The following is a 26584-nucleotide window of genomic DNA, read 5'->3' as shown; positions in this document are numbered from 1 at the left end:
ATTTAATGAATTACAATTTAACAATAACAATTTAATACGTTTCTTAGGAAACGAAGGATGCATTTTTTTATAATCTTGTATACATATTCATAAGAAATATACTTAATCTCGTTTAGGTACGACGTTCGTGCATTAAAAAGCAAAGAAAATATAATTTTTAATTTTTATATTTTATTCTAAAAGAATTATAGTTTTTTTCCCTTTTACTTGTTTTATAACTAAAATAAGTAAAAGAAAAAATTGTAATTCTTTTAGAATAAAGAAAATATTTGGAAAGGATTTTGATTCGATGTAGTCCATTAAAGTTTTTAGTTCATAAACTTCTGGAAGCGCAAACTTATTAATTCTGCTGTGCGGGCACATAATTTATTTACATAAAAATTAATTTCTTTAATTAAATACAAACAATACTTTCAGTTGCATTTGAAAAATTCTTACTTGATGATTAAAGTTTCATTTTAAAAAAATAATGTAATTTACATCTTTTCATTTTGCAAAATCCAGCTCATTTATGGTGTACAGGTTAAAGCATTTCAGATTTCTTCGTTAGAGATCATACGATAGATGTTTCAGTGTAAAAGTTTTAATTAAAAACAAAATTGAGTTATCCAGAAGCGATATTTAATATGTCTACATTTATATGGGCAATATATTTTTTCCCCTGGACTCTACGAAAGTTTGCTAATTTTATTGAATCCTGTTTTTTAATCAGATTTAATAAGATTTCTTCTATTTTTCGCTCAATTAAATTCTTTTAAAAGGCTAATGAACTGTTTTCCTCCCTAACAATCGAATTGAGGAATCGGAGGAGAAAAGACGATATTCATCTGAATGCACATTACATTTTCTTCCATTTCGGATGGAAGTGAGCAGGTGTGTGTGACAGCATTTCGGTTTAAACTTAAAGGTGATGTCAAAGATAAATGAAGTAGAATCCGAAATCCTCGAAAGAACACGTCTTCTAGAATCATTACAGAGATTGACCTTAGACGGGGCTTAAAGATCTTGTCACAGCATTAAACGCTAATGAACGTACAAGTGCGTAATTCGCTGGCATCAAGGACACAAATAACTAAGCACCATTATCGATGCTCGGCTTGCTTCGCTTATTTGGACCGGATGATTGTCTGTCCCAGAGAGTTTTTTCGAGTTTAATTGATGTACGGGGAGTTTTCCAACTGGTTTCTGCCGTTGTCGTTCGGGCCAACGCGCATACGCGTAAAGTAAAGCGATTGCCCTAGATGCAGACTGTAGTAGAGTCCGTCTGTCGCCACGTGTGTGCGTGTTAGACGCCGTCTGTCCCCATTGATTTCTCCTTCACTCTATTGAACAGCCTTTGTCCGTTTATCCTTGAACGCGTTGGCCAGAACGAGGCTCCGGACAATCCGCCAGATGCGCAGTAACTATGCTGGTTTCTGCCGAGAAGAGTAGAGAGGGGATAGCTCCTTTAGCCATCAGTCGGCCACGTGCTGCCCGCGTGACGTCACCAGGGTTGGTAGATCGAGATCCGGAATACTCGACACACAAGGAAAGAATTGTGAACTTGTAAAATGATGCTATGGACGATCACGTGGCGTAATGATGCAATTTCCGGCGCACGTGCTGCGATATGTCTGTAAATTTATTGTTGATCGCATTCATCTGTTTGCAGTTATTCTGAACCCTATTTCCGTCTATGTCTACGATGGAGTGGGATGGGGGTGGTTTTTATAATCATGGCTGGTGAACTTACAAGTGCTCAACTTCAACAGCTTTATATATGTAGTTTGTTGGCCGGTCAGAAGAGGTAAGTCACGTCCTTCTAACTTATTTCAATAGCTTTCATTGATAGCAGAAAAAGTTGAAGAATGATTTATAATTAATAAATTCTATCAGTTTACAAAATTTGATACCTTATAAAACTTTGAAAATATTTCTAAAAGTTTTCACAGATGATAAATGCTGGGGTAATCTTAAAGAAATATTTTATGTTCATACTAAAAATAATATTTATAACATTTAGGAGCAGTTGTGGGAAAATTTATTAAACCTATTGTATTGGTATTACGTGTAGTTGCTATATTAGTCTGCAGGAATAAGGAAGGATTGTTTACGTATGAATTGTTTCCTTATATTTATTGTAGGTTAAAATTCTTATTTTCGTTGTTGTGAACAAACTACATAAATTATTTGTAGATTCTGTATAAGCATCCTTATACGCATAATAATATAATTTACCAACGTATTTTTGTTCATATCGATTGTTTAAAGTTTTACTTGGTCATTCACATAAATGTGACTTACTCGATGGCACTTATATATATGCTCTCTGCGTTTGTGTTCTCACATTTTCAATGTGTTCGGTATTTTCTTTCTAAACAAGTAAAATAAAATATATTTTTCTTACTTTATTTGAAATTCCGAACAAACAAATGTAGAATTTCTCGTCGCTGGAGTGCATAAATGCAAAAGAGCAGGGTGGCTATGCATTTAAGTGTATGTTGTGGAATGCTGAATTTATATTATATGTATAAAATACAATTCTAGAATACATTTGATTATGTCTTTTGTATAATTCATTAAAAGAACACGTGAGCACCATCCTAGTTTTTCTTACCAGCACTTGTTTCCATTAAGTTTTTGCAATTTTGAAATTATTTAAGTTGCAAGTAATCAATCTGATTTTTACCGATTACATTTTTCTCATCAGAAAATTTCTATTTCACTTTATATAAGATTATAATTTTTTATAATTACTTTCTTTTTATAGTTGAGAATGCTTTCTTTTCGTAATAAATGATCATTATCATTGACTGGGAAAGAAAGTCACGAATATTTTTAAAGAATGGAAATGTTATTAGAGTAAAATAATAATGAAAAATAATAGCTATTTGATTCGGGATTATATAATTATTTAAAACTTTGCTTGCTATCTTTCGTATAATTGCTTATCATGAATGAGAGAGAGAGTTTAATACTTGTGTAATACTTGATTCGATACATGAAATTAAAAAAATTTACATTTATGACCATTTAAATTTCTCATACTTTTAAGATTCAGATGCTTTTTCTTAACTTACTTAAATTATTAAAAAGATATTTCATAAATTTTAATTTATATAAATTTGTATAATTTTAATAAAATTAGGTCTGTGTTTCTTGTATCATTTAGTCATTTGTTGTTAATGTATAATCTAAATCTACAAAGCGATAACAAGTTTACAGACTTAAATTTATATTTGCTTTAGTTTTATTTATTTGACAATTTTGTAAATACAGTACTAGTAGACAGTCATCAATTTAATTAAGTATCAAAACTTTCTTTAGTTCATAAATATTTTTCAGTTAAATGAGTATTTCTCACATCATAAATTATCTTTATATTATATAAAATAAGAGAGACCTGATAATATCATTGTTAAATGCTTAAATATTTATTTTTAAAATTAAATATTGAGTAAAGTTAAAATTATGTTAACAGGTCATTAGTTTTTAGACTAGTGCATTTAATAGACTACCTTCATATTATATTTATATATACATATCTATATATTTAAAATCATTTGCTTATTGAATTATACATTAATTACATCTGTTGTATTTTCAGAATATTTTAAAATGCATACATATTAAATGTTTGGATCTTTGTTAGACTATTGACTATTGAAAAATGCAAGTTATACTAAATTTGAAGTTTAAACAGATTCAGATTACTAATATTGTATAATATAAATCTTGTATGTGTGAATGTACAGTATCTGTAAATACATTTTATATCATTACATACTTATAACTATCAGTTTTATTTAGTAAATTTTTCAGTTACTCCAGTTTAATATTTATTTATTTATTATTATTTTTTACTTATTTAAATAGGAAAACTAGAAAAANTGTTTTTTTTTAAAATTGTTTAAATTTTATTGAATGAAATTTTAACGTAGAATCGATTCTGTTTCACGGTCAATTTAGGAATTGTTTTGACATTGTTTATTAAACGAATATTTGAATTTTCTAAAGTAGGTTACTAGTTAAAATAGATAAAAAGAGTAGTCTTTTATAAAACATATTTCGTTAACGGGAAAAATAATGGCAATACTCAAAATCTTAACTTCTCGATCTTATTCTTAATGTTCGTTTCAATCGTTATATTGATATCAACTGGGAAAGAATCGTTTTACTTCAGCCAAAGAATATTTTAAAATAAACTTATTGAGATTTTACTTAATGGAAATTTTAATAAGTTCTGCAATTCTAATGCATTCGATATAAATTTTAAATGATAAATTTCTTTTAGGAGTGTGTGTAATGTATGAGATGTTGCTAGATATTAAGTGCATGCCGCTTTGGGAATATTTATTATTTCTACATGTTTGTTTAATCATTTATTATATAATAATCTTAAAAAACTGTAGTTTTGAATTAATTACCGTTAATTCGCCCGAGTTCTGTTGCCATAATTATCGAGACGTACCATCTTTCTTTAATAGTTATTTTATTTAAATTTAATTTTGTATGAATTCGTTGTAAGAAATTCAATATATACGGTAGGTTGGACCCATTTTAAATATAGAATCGTTACGAATGCAATAAGTTCTCTTGCTGGTAATGATTCCCTATTGTGCTGTTTTCTCTTTCTCTTGAAATTGCATCTTTACGTGTGTGTGTCTGTAAAGGCATTCGAAATTCGCTGACATAATGATTACTTCTATTCACTTCTATCTCATCTGCCCGACAAACAAAATAAATTTAACTATACGTAATTAAAAGAAAATAAGCTAGAAAAAGAATCCATAATAAGCTATTGATTATTGTTATTTTAATTTTTTTACTTTTGAAATTTTATGTAGATAGGAGGAGGAATTGTCTAGTAATTTTCAGTTGTTTTGTGCGTGTCGTGTTTTTGTGTCAACAGATGGCAGTAGGAAATAAGANCTTTATGTAAAGGAAGTTTGTTTTTTATGTCTATCTTCATTATATGTATTGTTTCGACATTTTTATATTAAAATTTAATTAACGTAGTTTAACTTAAATATTAATTTTATTGAACTGCATCATCTTTGAGTCTAGAATTATTTTTTTTTTTAGGAAAAACTAGCCACAACTCATTAAAATATCTAACTTGATCAAAATATGACTTCGCCTGTAACAACGCGTTACACGATACACTAGTTCACAATTGTTTTTTTTTTTTTTTTTAACAGAATTCAATAAATAATATGATTTTTAAAACTCCTGATTGATCTCCAAAAAGAAAAATTATTATTTTATTTATTTTTCTAAATGTTTATATAGAATAATACTGAAAAACTACGAAAATTGTCCACGTCAAAACAGTCGACTGTTACTTAATGTCATATCTGAAAAGAAGTAATGTCAGTAGTAGGTTTTATTGTATTTTTGTTATATCGTCTGTATAAACAGATTTCATATCCTGTCGTAAGTCTGCTTTTGACAGATTTGTTGATTCTTCTACTGTATAAAATAACTTGTTATTATTTCTTATATATCTAATGATGTACTGAATTTGATTCCGAATCTTTATATAAAATATTCTCAAAACATGCTTTTCTATAGACTGAGTTTCTTTGTTAAAAAAGTATTAACTAGAAAGAATGTTACGTTGTTGATTACTTTTTCTTATGAAACTATTCAGTTTCATCCTTATTCCATTGATAAAGGCTTACATCGAATTCCATTAATTCTAGTAGAAATCGTATTAGGAAGATTGTTTTCCTGCCTTTGTTACGTTATATTTGTCTTGAAATAACATTTATCTCCCTGATTTTGTTAGCATTAATTAAGGTAATTACAACAAAATAAAGTTCGAGTCAAATTATTATTTTATGAGAATTGAGAATTTTAAATTGTATTTAAAAATTTATAAATTATTGTTGTTTTCTTAACAAACGTGGAAGAGAAGTTTAACTTCATCTTAAATTTTTACATGAGAATATACTGATCATTATTGTGTAGTACAGTGTTTATATAAGAGAGAGAATATATTTTCGTAATCATTTTATTAGAAAACTAAAGAAAAATGTCTGACATATTTTGAAATTTTCTTTTAGATATTTCAGATTTTTCAGCCAGTTGAAATTTATAACGGAGAATTATTTAAATTATATATGTTTAAAATTGTGTTAACATGAAAACAGTATAAAACAGAACTGTTTTAAATAAGACAGCATGTGAAACTCATGCAAGAAGTTTTATATTTTGTCATTTTATACAGTAATTTAAATGTAGAAAGTAGTGTAATATAATGTAATTACTATTTAAAATTTTCGGGATAATTGAAAATATCCAGGAAAAAATATTTATTACATTTTTTTTCTCAATATTTTAGATTATCATGAAAATTATGCAGAAATACGAGATATATTAGGCCTCTATATATATGTAGGCCTATATGTTGTATATATTAAAGATAATGCCAATTCTACATCGCACAAACATGCATATACACCACACGTATATATATATATATGTGCTATATATATAGGCTATACGTATTAGTTGAATTTTTTTTTAAAGAATAAATTAAATTTATATAAAGTTATTTTAAAAACTAGTTTGCTATGTAATTTTGATTTCTCAATTAAATTTCTATCTTCGGAAAATTAATTTTAAAAAAATAAAATAAATTTCTTAATATTCGTAATTCGTTATGTCGTTATAAAATTTAAAAATAATTTATATCTGAAAATATATTTTTAATTCATATGAATTATGTAATGTTTTATTGATTTATTTTTAAATTTAATGTGAAAAGTTTTAGTTCAGATGGTAAAGCTAATTCTGTTTAGGCGTACTATATATAAATGTAATTATTTTTATTATAAATAGTGTTAATAAAAATTATAATTTATTTTAATTGAGTTGTCCTTATACTAACCAACAAATAACGAAACTGTAAGTTTAAATTTATATTGGATTTTTGAAAACTAGGGATTAGCGAAGTCACAAGCTTACTCAAACGTACAGTACTGGCAGTTATGACTGCCAGTACAGGTACTAAAATATGCTAATAATATGCAAATTAGTATAGTTAGTTTAGTTTATTCTCCTCTTTTCACTGTTGACCAGTGAAGTCAAGTTTGGTTCGAATGACCTTCGTCACGAATATCAGCTTAATTAGGGTTGTGTACTGGCACACAGCAGAAAACAGGAAATGAAATCACGTTGCCAGAGCCCCGGGAGCCGCATTTGCTCATGACTGGATTATGCGATTACTAAACTTCTATTATATAATTTAGATTGCAAATATTCCGTATGACCGAGAGGTTGAGGTGTCATCCTACCTCTCTGAAGGGCCCGGGAACGAACAAGGACGGGTCGAAAAATCCCAGGAGTTTTTCGGAGGTGGACCTCTTTTCTTGTGGACCTGGCCGAATCCACGATGGACTTGATTAAAGAGGTCTTCTTATTGCCCACAGGGAGAAAGAGTTAAAAATAATCTACATGATATAAATAGAAATTTGTTATTATGTATAAAATTTTTCAATATAGGCCTATAGCGTTTCTTGAAAAATTTGGATGTATGATTTTACTGATTTTAATCGAAAAAGAAATGACAAAATGACGAACGCTGTGATTTCATACATATTTGAATGGAGAATACAAAAGGAATTAATCGAAAATTTGTGATACGTTAAAAGTTATAAAAATTAAAAATTCTCAATAACAATATACTGTATTTATTTAGATACGATAAAATAAAAATAATTCTATTCAGATTTATTATCATCATTCAAATTGCACGATTTTCTAATAAGCAATATTTTTTCGGTTGATTCTATTATATATGTTGAGTTATTATTAATTAATTATTATTATTTTATCTCATCGTTTACTTTGTTTTATATTACTAACTTTTCTTTAAATAACAATCGTAAATTATGATTACAACAAATTTCTCATTATTGAGAATTAACCATATTTCATCATATTTTATTATTAAGATATATTGGATACGTTTTTGTACATATGTGATAGATCAGTATTTAGAGTTATAAAGTTTGATTGGTAGTGAGAAGTTGGTTTTATCCAACTGCACTACGAAAGCAAATGTTTGGCTTAGGATTTAATTTCATATTTTTACTATTAATAGAAGTTGTCTCTTTATTTTCAGTAACTTTGAGAAAAAATGAAAATTTTATTTATTTTAATCATTACTCAAATTTAGTCAATGTTATGTAATAATGCTATTTTCTATATTTTGTGGTTTTAAAAAATAAAATTTAGTTTTTTTAATTCTTAATGAATTTTCATGCAGTAAAGACAAACATTCACTAATGTAAAGTTCTCTGAGAAATAAGTGAAATACTTTTCCTTCGGGGAGAATTCGGAATAAGTTTCTGTTGATTCGTGTTCTTCTCTGTATCTCCCGAGAATTTCATTACACAGTAATGGATATTGTATTAGGATTTCAATAATTTTACTCATTGTTTATAGTTTAAAGAGATGTAAAATTCAGAAACAATCGAAAAGTAATGCACGAAGGAATTGCTGGTTAGGCTTTTACCCAGAACTGTTAAGAAAGTAATTTAGTTCTTATTTGTAATGACTTTTTTCACGATCTTTATAAAACTTTTGGACTGTTCGGCTTTAATGGAAGAAGAAAAAATACCGATTAATTCAGTATTTAACGTTAGTATGACTTAAACGTGATTTGTAGCGAAAGCATTTATTTTATTCTGACATGTTGAGCTTTATCTCGAAAGAAACTTGATATTAAATTTAATAGATGAGCGATAGTCTTCATTTTATTCATGTAACTTCTCTTTTTAATTTTAAATTATTCAAGATTGTAATTTGAAACTATGATGCTAAAAGGTGAAATTTTAGCTAAGGTAAGACGTTGAAATATCGACGAATGTATTCAAGCCAGATTAGTTTAATTGTTTGCAGAATTTTAAGATGAAATGTAGTGAATTTATCATACAGATCATTCATATTAATATGAATGATCTGTAAGAAAATGTACACTACTTGAAAAATTGTTATTTTATTTAAATATTCTTAGCGTATTTTAGATTTATTTTCAAAATGATCACGGTGNCGAAGATAAAAACAGTTGAATATATATATATATATATTCAGCTGTTTTTATCTTCAAGCCACACTCGTTTCTAATTTTCTTGATTAGTAGAGTTATTCGATTTTTAAATTCACAGAAAATTACAAAATCTTAGTTTATTAGAAAGAAAAGAAAAAAAGGTGAATTTGCATTTCAAATTTTTCTTTCTTCAAAGTGTAAATAAGGTAGTCAGGAAATGTATGAGATGGATGTCTCCAGAATATAATTCGACTTAAAGACGATTGAAATGGAATGAAAGTGAATAAATAAATAAAAGAAAACTAAATATTTTTTCATCCTTATTATAAAATAAAATAAAAAAATCCTTTATTAATATTATCGTTTAACCTAATAATTCAAATGTCAACTGAATAATAATAATGTATTGCAATCTCTTTAGTAAGATTTGCTTTAATAAATTTATTATATTCCATTAAGTCGAAGACCTCTTATCTTTTATTAGATTTCTCGATTTTATTGATTGTTGTAACTTTGGATCGTGTATCTTGATACTTCATCAGTACATGTTCATCGTCTCTATTTAATTCCGTGTCTGCGAAAAAGAATTTCAAATCAAGTGCAAATATTGAGAATAGCGGAATGACTTAGAGATTTTATTCGCTGTCTTTCGCATTTTATAGCCTAATTATAGTCGAACCATGAGAATTTTCTAGTTGAATGGAACTTTCCTTACTAAAAGTTTTGTTACTCGCAATACAATTGTAACAAAGAAAAGGATAGAGATGAAGATAATATATATCTGGTTTTTCTAATGAAAACTTTGTTTAAATTTCTATTCGCTTTTATTTAGAAACATTTTATCTTTATATCGCGAAAGATATTTTCTTCTAGGTAATATTAAGCGTTTAAATTACTTTCAGTAGAGAAGAATGTCGATAAAATTAAACAATCCAGTTGTAGAATTTGAAAAAAAATGGAGATAATTAAAGGAATTAGTTTGTTTTTCAATTTTTTAAAAGTTTTATATCAAATGGACAAATATTATTTAAAATGCTGGTATAAATTATTTTATTCGTTTATTTTCGTTTAAAAATATATTATTATTTTCTCCTCTTGTCATACAATGTATTGAGTTTGAATTAGTTACATATAGGCCTATTATTTAAAGACAATTTAAATTAATCTAAACAAATTATAAAAACAATTTTATTGAAATTAAATACGGGATAAATAAAAGTTTTCATGTTTGCATATTTACATAAAAATAACACTCGCAGATAAAGACATGTAACTATTTTATTATTTGCTCATTTTGTTTAAGTTAAAAAATTTAAATGTATTAATAACTTAATTCTTAAAATTGGGAAATCCTTATTAATATAAAAAAGAGAGACTTTTAATTAAGATGATGATCTTTTTATTAAAAGTATTAGGTTTATTTTCTCTTAAGAGAATATAATTTAATTAAAAATTTATAATGAATTTTTTTGTATTGATTTTAGTTGGCTGAATTTTCTTCCAACCGTCTTTAATCTCGAATGATATAATTTTTCTTCTTTTGTTAACACCTTTGAAAGAGATCAGTAGTTTAATAAAATCTTATCATTTTGGAAATTTGTTAACGCACTGTTGATTTATTTCTTGAATTATAATTTTTACAGCAGTTCCTTTTATCAATTTACAACTAAAAAGAATGCGATATTATAGCAACTATACAATGTAAGATTATTCCATAGAATGTTGTTATAACTGTATTTCAAAAATTCATAGAGGGGATTTTGTGTGTGTGTGTGTGTGAAGTTTTTATATTTTATCCTAAAAATTACTTATGTGTGTATCTCTATATAATTTATACTACAATCCATGTGTTTTTGTGCCATAATATATCAAAAATTTTTATTTGTGCTTAACACGATAATTGCGCTTTATATTTAGAGTTTATCAAAGAGATTTCTGTTCCGACACAAGTTTAACTTCTAATCTCTCGATTCAGTAGTATGATAAAGAAATCCATAAACTGTCCGATATACTTTGCATAACAATTTAACTACATGTTTTTACTGTAATTTTAGATTTGTAAAGTTTTTTTGAAGAAGTATTTTATGACTTGAGAGTTGTAAATTTAGAATATGATGACAGAATATATTTAAAGTAAAGTTACTATGATACGGGTTCCAATTTTTTAATTTGCCCAATTGAATGCAATAAACGTAAACTGCTGTGCTGAAAACAGCATATTAAATGAAGAATTTATAACAAAAAAATATTACATTTTTTGTTGTAGAATAAATAAATTATTATTTTTTCTTTGCATATCGATTGTAGGAAAAGGTAATGTCATATGCAATGTCAGTATTCATTTCCTGTATTTCATTTAATAAAATTAAGTCTAACTATTTCTAACATTACGCTTAGTAATAAGTATTGGTATGTTTTATTTATATAGCTATAAAGTTTCGATTATTTCTGCGTGGATTTGATTTATTTATGGGTCCAAAATTGAACGCATTATTTGCATTATTTTTGCTTAATACTTATCATTTACGTTATCGGATATCTATTTGGGAAACTGCCTCATACAATGATCAGCATTTTCATTTTATCATTAACATGCAAGCATGCAGATAGCTATTGTGAAACATGCAAAGTAATGTTAAATCTATATTCGTGTATTAGCATTACCTTGCATATTTTCGATCGGCGATAATTATAACAATTTTCTTGGAATACAAAAAAAAAAAAAAAAGTCGAAAACAGCTACTGAATATTTAGAATTTTTTTTTAAATTTAAAGACAATTTTTATAATCAATGACCCACAATTTGCATATATCAAATATGGATAATACGTTAAAGTTTTGGTTCTGTAACTGTGATATGATACTGTTTTTTACTAGAGTTGATTAAGATAATTTTCTTAATTGAAAATTTATTCATTGATTTAAAAAATTCGAAATATCGTAGTTTTGTTATCAAATTCTAGAGCTATAGCTCTCATACAACAAATATATTTTTGAAAGAATTTCATAAAGAAAAAATCATGCAAGAAAACATTTTATTTCGAGTAATCTGTAATATTTTATGCATTTCGATACCTTTTAAAATTGTCTTAAAAATAAATACAATGTAGTAAAAAATAAAAAAATGTTGCTGCTAGATATTTAAAGAATAAATATTTGCCTCTGCCGGATATAAATTTCGTTATAAAATTCTGTATTATGCTTCTTGAAGTAAATAGAATTTTCTTCTATTTTCTCTTCTATTAAAGCGATTTTATTGTTTATCAAATAAGTAAAATAATTGCACTTTTTAAAATTCCATTAATTTTAATAAAATTTATTCAGTTCTATGAACTACAAAAGAAAAAAGTTTGATTTTTGTTGTAGAATTAATCATTTATTTTTTCTTTTGTCTTTTCATAGAATAGATACTAATTTCCACGAAGCATTCATTTCCCACATTTCATTTAGTACCATTAATTTAGTCTACTTACTACACGTAACAGTAGTAAATGTTGATGTATTCTACTTGTGTACCAATAAATTCCAATCATTTCTGCATAGATATTGAATTATATTTATTAATATCTATATTATCCGGGTTAAATTACATATATCTAAATTATTTATTTTTATTTAATTTATCATTGTTTATGTTACTATATGCGATTCTATAAATAAATTACGGTATAACATTTTTTCGAGTTTAATTCGATTAAATATCCTAATTTCGAAGGAATTTACGCAGTTAGTAGTATTTTTTCTTTATTTTTTTTAAGTTTATGCAATTACAGAAGTGTCGAAGAAAAAAATTTTCTCGTAACAGAATTAGTTGAATTTCTTCCTGTTCGTTAGTTTAAAAAGTCTTTTGAAAACGAGCACCAAGATGAAATTTCTATGAATTTTGTTAATCAATAAAAATTTAGTTATTGTTTTTTTATGAAGAAATTCTTACGCTTACTTGCAAACTTAAACAAGATGTACAAACTGTTTTTCGAAGAATGATTCGTCCGATTGTAAATATTAGATTTATGACCTATCTGGCTGTGTTTTATATTTAATAAATTTTGTATTTTTAAATTTTCAAACATGAAAATGGCCTATTAAAATTTAAAATGTGTTACTTTATCTTCTTTTAATACGAACTGAAGTAGATTTGTGGTGTTTAATAAATTATCACTCAAAAAAGAAAATTTGATAATTCTGATTTTGTTTTATATAAACATTTTATACTAAATTAACAATTAAATCATATTAGATTATTATATATGGAATTTGTAACTAATTTCGATGATCTCGTATGGATAATCTGTATGTTTCTTATTTTCAACTTTTTTTTGAATGATAGTAAGAGATTATTATATAACTTTATACTTTAAAGTAATTTATTTAACTGATTTAACATGCAATTACTAATAACATATCGCCGATTTCATTGAGTACCATAAATATTAATAATGTTATTTTTACATTAATAATTTAAATCTAAAATTCAAATTTTCTTTTCTGTTTATAAGATATATCAATAAATACCTTCAGCAATACTTGTTTTAATGAATTGAATATTATTTGTAGTATATTTATTAAATGAAATTTTATTTTTATATGCAATAAAGTATAATTATATCTGCGTATATATTTATGATTCATCGAAAATAAATTTTGCGATTCATTGCAAGTTTTTAATCTGACTATTGTAAAATCTACTACGATATTATCAATGAGAGGTAAGTTTAATAACAATGGAGTGTTACTGGTCGAAGCTTTTGTACAATACATCAGAAGCAATTATCTTTAAACAAATCTATAGAGTGATCTCTAAAGACTTTTTTTACAAGTAGAGTATGTACAAGTATTGCTTTAAATTTTCGTTATTTTTTTTTGAAAGTCTAGAGAAGATAATAGTGAAATCTTACTTTTTCTTTCATAAATTTTACATTTATCTAAAATACGGTCGGGAATTATTTTATAACTGGATACTTCTCCTAGTTCTGTAAACAACCCATAAATCAATCTACGTCTTTTCTTTCAATAACATTTCTGGTGCAAGTTTTTCATACTTTTATTATAAGAATTTTATGGAAATTGGAGATGACTTGAAATTTCATAGTTAAAAAAAAAAAAATGTTGTATTTATATAAGTTTCTCAAAAGTTTTCTCGATAATAATTTTTTTAAATTAAAACTTTGCAGTGAACCCCCCCCAGTCTGTATAAAACCACGGTTTCACTATGATTATATTATTTTTCTTTTATAAAGTCGAAGATTTAATACGAGATTTAAAACTATTAGAAAGAAAGCAATAATTATATTTTATTAATATTAACGTTTAAGTTTCAGTGTAAGGTCTCAGACAAAAAATATTTGCGCTAGATAATCTATATTATTTTGGTTTGAAAGACATTTGTAAAGAAATTAATCACAAATTTAAAACATTAAATAGATTAAAGTGATGGTATTTAAATGTAAAGAGCAAATAAACAAGACAACTGTGCAATATTATGCTTTCAAATATTAAGAAAAATAATTGTTAAATAATTAGAATATAGCTAGATGAAATGTCGTTATTTAATTAAGTATTAAATTACTTAACCTTAATAAATACGTTGATTACTTTGTATTTTCTCATTTGATGTAAATTCAATGTTATTCAATGTTATATAGGGGAGACCGGGGCAAGATCGGCATGTTAAGCTTTACTTAAATTTTGTGTAATAAATACTGTAAACTGAAAAAAAAGCTTTGCATATTGTCTATTGGAATGTTACCTTACTATAGAACTGGTTAAAATCAGTTTGGAAATAAAAATAATTAAAATAATTACAACTTTACAAGAAGAGAGAAATTGACGAAGTTGCCCCGGGTATAGGGGCAAGATCGGCAACTTCTCTCTTTTTGTAAAGTTGTAATTATTTTAATTATTTTTATTAAAGTTGCCCCTGGTATAGGGGCAACAGTAATGGGGCAAGATAGGCACGTATATAAAATTATGTTATTAACAATGTATAAGTTGGAATTCACTATTAAAACAAAGAAATACAAATCCAACACCCATTTAATATTATTACAACGAAATGCAAGTTCAAAGACATATATACATGAATAACAAATGCAAACATGTTTTCATTTATCATCTGTTTGATTTTTATCCTTTGCTTCTAATGTGGCTTTATGTTGCCGATCTTACCCCGCTAGTCATGATTTCGAAACATTAAGTACAACCCTGAGAACAGAATGCCAAGCCACGATCTGGCCACGTGAATAAGTTGAAGTTACATCCTTCTAACAGGAAAAGTAACTTTCGTTATCATGGAATTATAACAAAACCTGCCAATTCAATATAAATGGAAAAAAAATATTATATGGAATTGAACGAAAATGAAAATTTGCTTTATAATTCAACTACGCTTGTTGGAGAACAATAAAAACACTACACTCAACAAGCCACCAATAAAACTCAACTGCCTAACCTATAACCAAAGTCTCGTTTTAATTTGTTTTCAAAAAAAAGCGCTTGACAAACTTGCCCCGCATGCCGAAGTTGCCCCGGTCTCCCCTAATATTTTTATATTAGAAAATTAGTTATTTAACAAATAATATTTTTAATAAATTTCATAAATGTAAGTAATTTTAGCGGAGAATAAGTTGTCTTTGATTTATTTTACATCTTACATACACTGTAGATACAGGTTGGTTAGTCTCTTCTGGATGTATGCTTGTAGTGATTGTACTAATCACTGTAATTTAGTTCATTAAGGATATCCAGAATAGCTTTTCCTCCTTGAATTTTAAACCTTATTTCCTTCATTAAGGTATCAGAAGCTTTTTCATAATAATAAATATAAATGGTAAAATCGAGAAAATATAATAAGATTTTCAAAGGTATAAAGTACTGTACTTGCATATATTTTTCTAATTGTAACAACTATGAAAATATTGTTTAAATTTAGCTGAACGAAATCTGAAGCTGTGCAGACAGATTATTATATTTTAGACTGATGGTAAAATAATTTTTTAATATGATTTTTAAAGTATTATGTTTTTATTAAGTTACATTCTAAGTTTCAATTTAGTTTTATTATTATTTTTTTGAAAATAGAATATACCCATCAACTTCGTATTCACGAAAGCGTGAATAAACATTTTCTGTATTTCTATCTTTAATGCTTTATTTTTTTTTTAATTAAATATTGTAAATTTTTTCTAGAAAACATTATTCATCGACGATAATTCCTATCATCCATTTAAATTTATCATTTAATAGTATTTAAATAATTCTCAGATACTTAAAATAATTCCAAATTTTGATCTTGTCTCACCATTTTATAAAGGAAATAATAATGATAATGTATAATAATAATTTGTAGTTTTAGTTTTTATTTCAGAAAATCTGACAAACAAATCCGATTTCAATTTCATATGAGTAGATTCTAAAATATTGTTACAAGGCATTGAAAATATAAGTCGATAAAGGAAAAATAAATCGGAAGCGAAATTCGACCTTCGGATTCCATTCTGAGTTTTTCTATACAATCCATAGAAATCGCATTCTTTGGAGACACGATTTTGATGAGTTCTGACAAAATTGTATGTTTATTAAGTCGTCCATATTTTTGCTTTATCTCTTGTTATTCGCTGAACATGTCGACATAAAACTATTATTTGAAAAACTTATTCATTACGAACGGATTTCTGAAAAGTAATATATAGTTCGTATGAACAAACTTCTTACTTTTAGCGAATATTAATGTTATATTTATTCAGAAAGTATTCAAAACAAGAAAATCGTTTCTTTCTTGCAACATTTTAAATCTCTTCAAGTCAGATGCTTTATTTTATTTCCAATAAATTAATTCTGTATTTATAATATAGATTTTTACTGTTTCCAAAAGCTAGGAATTACACTTTGATCGAATAAATTTTCTTTGTTTTCTACTTGATACTTTACTAAAAGTTCAGGCTTAGTTATAAGTCTACAACAAAGCTAAATGTGTAAAGCTTATGAATATTTGAATTCCTAAAACATTTATAATTAAAGAAGCAATTCAAACAGATTCGAACGTTTACCCTTGTAAAGTAGCAATAACATTGGCGTATTGTGATATATCTAGACATTCAACAACGAAAGAAAAAAAAATTATCCGAAAGACTTGAGCTTAACGAGCGTCATAGGTATCATACCACACGAATTCCGAAAATTCTTCCAACCTCTTAGCTTTCATTTTGGAAACTTGAGGTGAGGTTGCCATTTTCGTACATTTGATAAATGTACAACTTACATCCTCATTCAACATCGGATGATAAATATTCGCCATTGTTCAGTGTCACTTCTCACAAAACTTTACAACAGCAGATCGAAAAATGGGAGTCCATTTTGTATGGAATAAAATGGAACTTATCGATAGTTTTGACGGGCTTGGATTGCATTAAACTATATTACAATGTAAGGTATATCAAAAAGTGCAGTTTCTTCCGATAAATTTCTCGTCTAAAAAAGTTAAACATAACTAATGGATAGGATAAGTTTAATATTTTATCTGTCTACAGAGGATGAATTAATCATAGATATTTAAAGTCTTAGCATATTATACTTTTAAATTTATTTTATAAATAACTTTTTTAATCGAGTAATATCTCATTTTTGTACGAAGAATTTTTTTATCCATCGATGAAATTCTCTTTACTGAAAACTAACAACTATAAGCTATATTAAAATAACTATTGCAAAAATATTAGTTTGCAGAAAAACTAATATTTTTGCAATAGTTATTTAATTATTTGCTGAAATAAAAATTATGTAGATTAACATTGGTAAGAGTACAATTGTTTTCAATATATACTATTATGAATATATGCTTAATATGGAGATGTGTATATAATCTTTAATGAATCACAAATTTTATTTTTGTTGGTTCTGAAAGTAAATTAACAGGGATTGAAAGCTCATAAGTTTAACTCTTCTGGCTTAACGTAAACATTCTTAAAATTATAGTTTTATTTAAAGAAATCCGTTATTGTTTACATCTCAATTAATATTAATGAATTTTGTTGAGCAGCTTTTAGTATGTAAATTTGAAACTAAATGACAATAATTTATTCTAAAATCCACACACCAAAAAATAATAATTTTTTTCTCGAACAAATATTTTACATTATATTAAATAGTATAATCGGTAATTTTGGTTTCCGATGGTCCTATTTAAAAGTGTGCTTTCAAAAAATTATCTCTGAATGGAGATATACACCCTGAAAAGCATTACACTGAACAATGCATTTCTTTTAGTAAAGAAAGAATGAAAAACATTTATCATATATGAATGGAATTTTTCAAGCATTCTTTTTTATTTCAACTGACAGAATTTTTATCTCCTTATAATTCTAAGATAAGTTTTTATGCCAAGAACAACTAACAGCTTTTTTCCCCCATCTCGGTTTTATATTCTAACTGTTAAATTTGACTCTTCTCTTTAGTTTATGCTTTATGAAATCGGTGTTTAGTAAAGCTGTATTTAGAAAGCATGTTTAAAAAATAATCAAATCTACGCGTGCTGTCAGCCGCTGAACTTTTAATTTCAGAAATGTATAATTTTTTTAAAGAATTCCACCTAGCAGGCTAAACTCTTAAAGAATAGATTATTAAATTTATTTTGAAATTTATATTTGTTAGAATTATAATTTGTTTTGATGTTTTAACATCAAAAACAGAATTATCTTTTTTCATTCTTTTTATTTCGGTTAGACAAAGATAATTGTTTGAACCTTCCTGTCTTTCATTTCTTCTCGGTTCGCCTCTCCTTACCACGTAATAATTGATTGGTGTATATAGGGTATAGAGGTCAAGAAAAAAAATATATAAAAATGGCTGTTTTCTAGGATAAAGTATAAAACAAAACAACTTAACGTATAAGGTTATATTCTTAAAATATTTTAAGTGTGGAGGTCGCAAAAATTGTTAGAAAAGAGTAAATGGAGCGTGCAGTTCAAGATGCACTTGAAAGACTTTAGTTATTCGTTGAACCCAGCTGGAGTGTGTCTTATTAAAGAATGATAAAACTTAAAAGCAAATAACAAAAAATGGGAAATTGTTATTAAATTTTCTACATACAATATTAATATGTAAAAATATCATTAAATTCGAACAAAGAAAATGGTACGAGAAAATCAAGTTTTGGCATATTATTGATGTTATTGATTCTCGTTAGTTTCGTAATTTCTAGCTAAATGAATTATTTTTTCGCTTCTTTTTCTACTATTAAAGCTTATTTCCTTCAAAAGTTGTATATGATTTATCACTTTAAGAGAATTTTGTTTCCAAATTTAAAGAGGTTTCTTCGTAGAATTTTTTTCTTTTTTTTCCAAAATTTGATTTTAAAACGTGTTTTTCACAATTTTATGCATTCCGGTGCGTGAAAATTCGATAAAACTCTTCAGTTTAACAGACAAAATTATTTTACTTTCGTTCTCTCGAAAACTTTTAAAATTAATTATGCGCTTATTAATCGATAATGAACTGATAATGAATGAAAATATTTTTCTCTTGCGTATTTTTAAAAATTTTAATGATTCGAAATTTTAGGAGATAATTATATCCAAGAAATATTTTAGAGAAAAGTGATGATAAAAAAGTTGATGATTTAATTCGAAAGTAATAAAACTGTGAAACTAATGTCTGAAATACTTCAAATTATCAATTAAACTTCCGAGATTTGCAATAAATTACACTCTATGATAATATGTGCGATGTTTTGAAATTAATGTTTAACAGGGAATCACGCAGAGTCGTAACGAAACGACATCAATATTAAATCAATCAAACTGTTATTAATGGATTATTTCTAACATGGAGGTCCAAAAGAAAAGAGTGTTCAGATCGAAGATAAATTACCCAGAAGAATTTTTTTTAATTTAATGAAATACTACACGAGAATAATAAATGGATTGAAAATGTAGATATGAAAAGAAAACCTTATATAATTGATAAAAATTTGCATAAACGTGTTCTGATTATTTGGATACGTTGAATGAATAAGTTATGAGCGATTAAACCATTCGCAAAAGTTACATATGTTACAAAATAGGAATAATACAATTTGGACAATTATTCGGTCGTATTATTTTTCGATAGCGAAGTGGTTTTCGGAAATGTGTTACTTGTTCAAAAGTTCTTTATTAGTTTTCTATGGTGAACGAGTTTTACTTTATTTAATCACGAAAATTCTGTGAGTGAGTAAGCAAGCCATTTTGAATTATAACCGCATTTAATATTTGTTTGTAACATAAACAATTAATTATTTTTTTACATTCGTCTTAAATGAAATAACATTAAATTTATGGTTTTGATTTCGTTTTTATATATGGATGATACAATATTTTATTTAGTACAGTACATCATACAGTTAATGTAGAAGTATAAAAATTTTATAAATCTCATAATGTTTATCATGTAGGCCTATATTTATGGTAAACATTATAAAAGTTTAATTTTCTTGGTACAGTATAATTAAAATTAAGAAAATCAAACTTGTTATTTATCATTGAAAATATAGGCTCATTGTAAATTCAAACTCGGATGGTTCAAAATTCCGTTAGTTCATAACTTTTGTCCCGGCCGGGATATAGAGATTTACATGTTAAGGAATTTTCGGTTAGTTCTAAATACGGCTACTTCGAAGTGAAAATTCTGTCCGAACTGTGATATGTGTATGTTAACTCGTTCGTTTATATCGAAGTGTCTTCATACTATAAGATAACAATAGACCAAGAACAACTTTAATCTGATCAATACGGCTTTGCTTTTACAGTAACACATTTTCGGAGTCACCTTACTCATGGACTACCCTTTTTTCTTATCTCATAAAATGCGGCTGATTTTCGGGTTTGCGAGATTGGGCTACGAGTAACAGATTGAGATATTTATAGGGCTCTAGGCTACTATTTTTTGGGCCACTTTAAACATAATTTGGGCTATATTTCGTGGAATTCTGCTTTATTGTTTTTTAAAATCTATCTGGCAACGTGCTGTTTATCTGCAGTTTATTTATATTATTAATTAACGAAAATAGCGTTCTGTATACATCGTCGTATTTCGTTTACTTGATAAATTAAATCGGTTACATGGCATTTGGCATAGCGTATATAAATACTTAAATCTCGCGATTATTTCGTCCCTTCAATTTCGAATTAACGAGGATTTCCTGTATACAGTTGACCCCCTATAACACTGTTGATTATTCCGTTTTATATGAATTTAATGTTGTACGAGTCACTTAGATTTTACAAATACGTGTGTCGGGCTGTGAACGGCTCACGTATTTGTAAAATACGTGATTCGTACAACATGGTATTCATATAAAACGGAGTAATCAACAGTGTTATAGGGGGGGTCAACTGTATTCAGTATTTATTTGAAATCTTTAAACCGAAAATACGAATTACAGTTTAACTATCACAATGAAGTGAATTGAATTCTTGTCTATTACTCCTTTTCTTGCTTTTAGTTTAAAGATTTCAAATAAATATTCCATATAGTGAATTTTTATAAAACTTAATTTATAATTAAGAAACCGTCGCAAACAATAGAAATATTTACGATTGCCGAATATTTTTCTTGAGTATTTTTAATTTACATTTCTATCATATGAATTAATGGAATTATTTTCTGTAATATTTCTCAATAGCGATTTGTTTTAATGTATTAAATGAATATTATCCATTTAATGTTTCTTGTGAAATTTATCCACAAAGTTATTTTGGAATACATCAAAATAATTATAATCGTCCTTGCTATGGAAACAACCATAACCGTTCGTATTTATTTCAAAAAGTTTACTGATTTAGAAACACGATAAACTGATGTGTGTATGTATAGCTTGGCCTATATAAGTTATACAGTATACGTAGTTAGCATGGCAGTTTTGCATATTTGCGTTTGAAATTTAATGTTTAGGAATTATCATTCATATACTGATGAATATTGTTGTTATCTACACAAGTCGACCCCCCTATAAAACTGTTGATTATTCCGTTTTATATGAATTACATGTTGTACGAGTCACTTAGATTTTACAAATACATGAGCCGTTCACAGCCCGGCACATGTATTTGTAAAATCTAAGTGACTCGTACAACATGTAATTCATATAAAACGTAATAATCAACAGTGTTATAGGGGGTCGACTTGTAATAAATACTTTAATACAATTTTCGCTTTCAGTGATTTAGTATTCATTATAACTAAAATAAGCGCTACAAATAAAATTAAACATGATATTTTAAATTATTACTTAGAATGTCATACTTTTTACATTTTATAAAATACTTTTATCACAAATATCAGCAATTTTTAAAATTATGTAAAAGTGAGACATTCGTTGTTTATTCTTATTTTGTGAGTAGCATTTATTTTCATTTTTACATTTTTAACTTGAACATTAGCTATTCGTCAAATAAATTTATACCAGAAATAAAATGTCATTTGCAATATACTTTGATTAATATCGCTGAGGTTGTGTTTACTGTAATATTACAGTCGAGTGACAGAACATTCGGAAAAGCTTCATGCAAAAATAAAAAGTATTAAGATTGCTTACGGATTACTGAAATTGTCTGCGTTATTATTTATTTTCAGAAACTGTAAATAAAATATCAAACTTTTTTCGAAACAAAGTTGAAATTTTCCTATCAGTAAGCAAAGAGGAAATCAATATAAACTTTTCAAAATATTTTGTGTATTAAAATAATTATAGTTTTCATTATTTAAAAAAGTAATCTTTTTGTTCATATATATAGGGGAGATCGGGGCAACTTCGGCATGCGGGGCAAGTTTGTCAAGCGCTTTTTTTAAAAAACAAATTAAAAGGAGACTTTGGTTATAGGTTAGGCAGTTGAGTTTTATTGGTGGCTTGTTGAGTGTAGTGTTTTTATTGTTCTCCAACAAGCGTAGTTGAATTATCAAGCAAATTTTCATTTTCGTTNCACATACTTGTGTCATCTTATGGTAAATTTTTAAAAATTATTTTTCATATATATATAGCCTATATATGGAAAATAATTTTTAAACATTTACCATAAGATGACACAATAAGTATATGGAAAATAATTTTAAAAAATTTACCATAAGATGAGTTAATTGTGAGAAACAATAAGTATGTGTATACTGTAGGCTATATAAAATAGATTGTGAACATCAAACTGAAATTGAATATTGTTACTAATATTTAGCTATAATTTACTTATATTTTTAAAATTATTTATAAATTTTATATTTGGCGAATATCAGTATAGAAAAGAAATGTGAACTATGGCATCCTGTAACAACGCGTTACACGATACACTAGTTCACAATTGTTTTTTTTTTTTAACAGAATTCAATAAATAATATGATTTTTAAAACTCCTGATTGATCTTCAAAAAGAAAAATTATTATTTTATTTATTTTTATAAATGTTTATATAGAATAATACTGAAAAACTACGAAAATTGTCCACGTCAAAACAGTCGACTGTTACTTAATGTCATATCTGAAAAGAAGTAATGTCAGTAGTAGGTTTTATTGTATTTTTGTTATATCGTCTGTATAAACAGATTTCATATCCTGTCGTAAGTCTGCTTTTGACAGATTTGTTGATTCTTCTACTGTATAAAATAACTTGTTATTATTTCTTATATATCTAATGATGTACTGAATTTGATTCCGAATCTTTATATAAAATATTCTCAAAACATGTTTTTCTATAGACTGAGTTTCTTTGTTAAAAAAGTATTAACTAGAAAGAATGTTACGTTGTTGATTACTTTTTCTTATGAAACTATTCAGTTTCATCCTTATTCCATTGATAAAGGCTTACATCGAATTCCATTAATTCTAGTAGAAATCGTATTAGGAAGATTGTTTTCCTGCCTTTGTTACGTTATATTTGTCTTGAAATAACATTTATCTCCCTGATTTTGTTAGCATTAATTAAGGTAATTACAACAAAATAAAGTTCGAGTCAAATTATTATTTTATGAGAATTGAGAATTTTAAATTGTATTTAAAAATTTATAAATTATTGTTGTTTTCTTAACAAACGTGGAAGAGAAGTTTAACTTCATCTTAAATTTTTACATGAGAATATACTGATCATTATTGTGTAGTACAGTGTTTATATAAGAGAGAGAATATATTTTCGTAATCATTTTATTAGAAAACTAAAGAAAAATGTCTGACATATTTTGAAATTTTCTTTTAGATATTTCAGATTTTTCAGCCAGTTGAAATTTATAACGGAGAATTATTTAAATTATATATGTTTAAAATTGTGTTAACATGAAAACAGTATAAAACAGAACTGTTTTAAATAAGACAGCATGTGAAACTCATGCAAGAAGTTTTATATTTTGTCATTTTATACAGTAATTTAAATGTAGAAAGTAGTGTAATATAATGTAATTACTATTTAAAATTTTCGGGATAATTGAAAATATCCAGGAAAAAATATTTATTACATTTTTTTTCTCAATATTTTAGATTATCATGAAAATTATGCAGAAATACGAGATATATTAGGCCTCTATATATATGTAGGCCTATATGTTGTATATATTAAAGATAATGCCAATTCTACATCGCACAAACATGCATATACACCACACGTATATATATATATATGTGCTATATATATAGGCTATACGTATTAGTTGAATTTTTTTTTAAAGAATAAATTAAATTTATATAAAGTTATTTTAAAAACTAGTTTGCTATGTAATTTTGATTTCTCAATTAAATTTCTATCTTCGGAAAATTAATTTTAAAAAAATAAAATAAATTTCTTAATATTCGTAATTCGTTATGTCGTTATAAAATTTAAAAATAATTTATATCTGAAAATATATTTTTAATTCATATGAATTATGTAATGTTTTATTGATTTATTTTTAAATTTAATGTGAAAAGTTTTAGTTCAGATGGTAAAGCTAATTCTGTTTAGGCGTACTATATATAAATGTAATTATTTTTATTATAAATAGTGTTAATAAAAATTATAATTTATTTTAATTGAGTTGTCCTTATACTAACCAACAAATAACGAAACTGTAAGTTTAAATTTATATTGGATTTTTGAAAACTAGGGATTAGCGAAGTCACAAGCTTACTCAAACGTACAGTACTGGCAGTTATGACTGCCAGTACAGGTACTAAAATATGCTAATAATATGCAAATTAGTATAGTTAGTTTAGTTTATTCTCCTCTTTTCACTGTTGACCAGTGAAGTCAAGTTTGGTTCGAATGACCTTCGTCACGAATATCAGCTTAATTAGGGTTGTGTACTGGCACACAGCAGAAAACAGGAAATGAAATCACGTTGCCAGAGCCCCGGGAGCCGCATTTGCTCATGACTGGATTATGCGATTACTAAACTTCTATTATATAATTTAGATTGCAAATATTCCGTATGACCGAGAGGTTGAGGTGTCATCCTACCTCTCTGAAGGGCCCGGGAACGAACAAGGACGGGTCGAAAAATCCCAGGAGTTTTTCGGAGGTGGACCTCTTTTCTTGTGGACCTGGCCGAATCCACGATGGACTTGATTAAAGAGGTCTTCTTATTGCCCACAGGGAGAAAGAGTTAAAAATAATCTACATGATATAAATAGAAATTTGTTATTATGTATAAAATTTTTCAATATAGGCCTATAGCGTTTCTTGAAAAATTTGGATGTATGATTTTACTGATTTTAATCGAAAAAGAAATGACAAAATGACGAACGCTATGATTTCATACATATTTGAATGGAGAATACAAAAGGAATTAATCGAAAATTTGTGATACGTTAAAAGTTATAAAAATTAAAAATTCTCAATAACAATATACTGTATTTATTTAGATACGATAAAATAAAAATAATTCTATTCAGATTTATTATCATCATTCAAATTGCACGATTTTCTAATAAGCAATATTTTTTCGGTTGATTCTATTATATATGTTGAGTTATTATTAATTAATTATTATTATTTTATCTCATCGTTTACTTTGTTTTATATTACTAACTTTTCTTTAAATAACAATCGTAAATTATGATTACAACAAATTTCTCATTATTGAGAATTAACCATATTTCATCATATTTTATTATTAAGATATATTGGATACGTTTTTGTACATATGTGATAGATCAGTATTTAGAGTTATAAAGTTTGATTGGTAGTGAGAAGTTGGTTTTATCCAACTGCACTACGAAAGCAAATGTTTGGCTTAGGATTTAATTTCATATTTTTACTATTAATAGAAGTTGTCTCTTTATTTTCAGTAACTTTGAGAAAAAATGAAAATTTTATTTATTTTAATCATTACTCAAATTTAGTCAATGTTATGTAATAATGCTATTTTCTATATTTTGTGGTTTTAAAAAATAAAATTTAGTTTTTTTAATTCTTAATGAATTTTCATGCAGTAAAGACAAACATTCACTAATGTAAAGTTCTCTGAGAAATAAGTGAAATACTTTTCCTTCGGGGAGAATTCGGAATAAGTTTCTGTTGATTCGTGTTCTTCTCTGTATCTCCCGAGAATTTCATTACACAGT

At 26.4% G+C, this 26584-nt stretch overlaps 1 protein-coding gene across 1 annotated transcript in view; it reads left to right on the top strand.

Annotated features, from left to right (window-relative positions):
- Positions 1-210: 210 nt before the first annotated feature.
- LOC111621070 (homer protein homolog 2-like) overlaps positions 211-26584 on the top strand; it is a 274865-nt gene continuing 248491 nt past the window's right edge. The window contains exon 1 of the mRNA XM_023363129.1: positions 211-1786. Within this exon, the coding sequence (XP_023218897.1) occupies positions 1695-1786 (92 nt within the window). The 5' untranslated portion in view covers positions 211-1694. The remainder of the gene's footprint in view (positions 1787-26584) is intronic.

The sequence above is a fragment of the Centruroides sculpturatus genome, unplaced genomic scaffold (genome assembly GCF_000671375.1).
Source record: "Centruroides sculpturatus isolate CEXI.00-Female unplaced genomic scaffold, Cexi_2.0 scaffold228, whole genome shotgun sequence".
NCBI classification, from domain to species: Eukaryota; Metazoa; Arthropoda; class Arachnida; order Scorpiones; family Buthidae; genus Centruroides; species Centruroides sculpturatus.
Note: the sequence above shows the minus strand (reverse complement) of the source record. Positions and strands in the feature narration are given on the sequence as shown.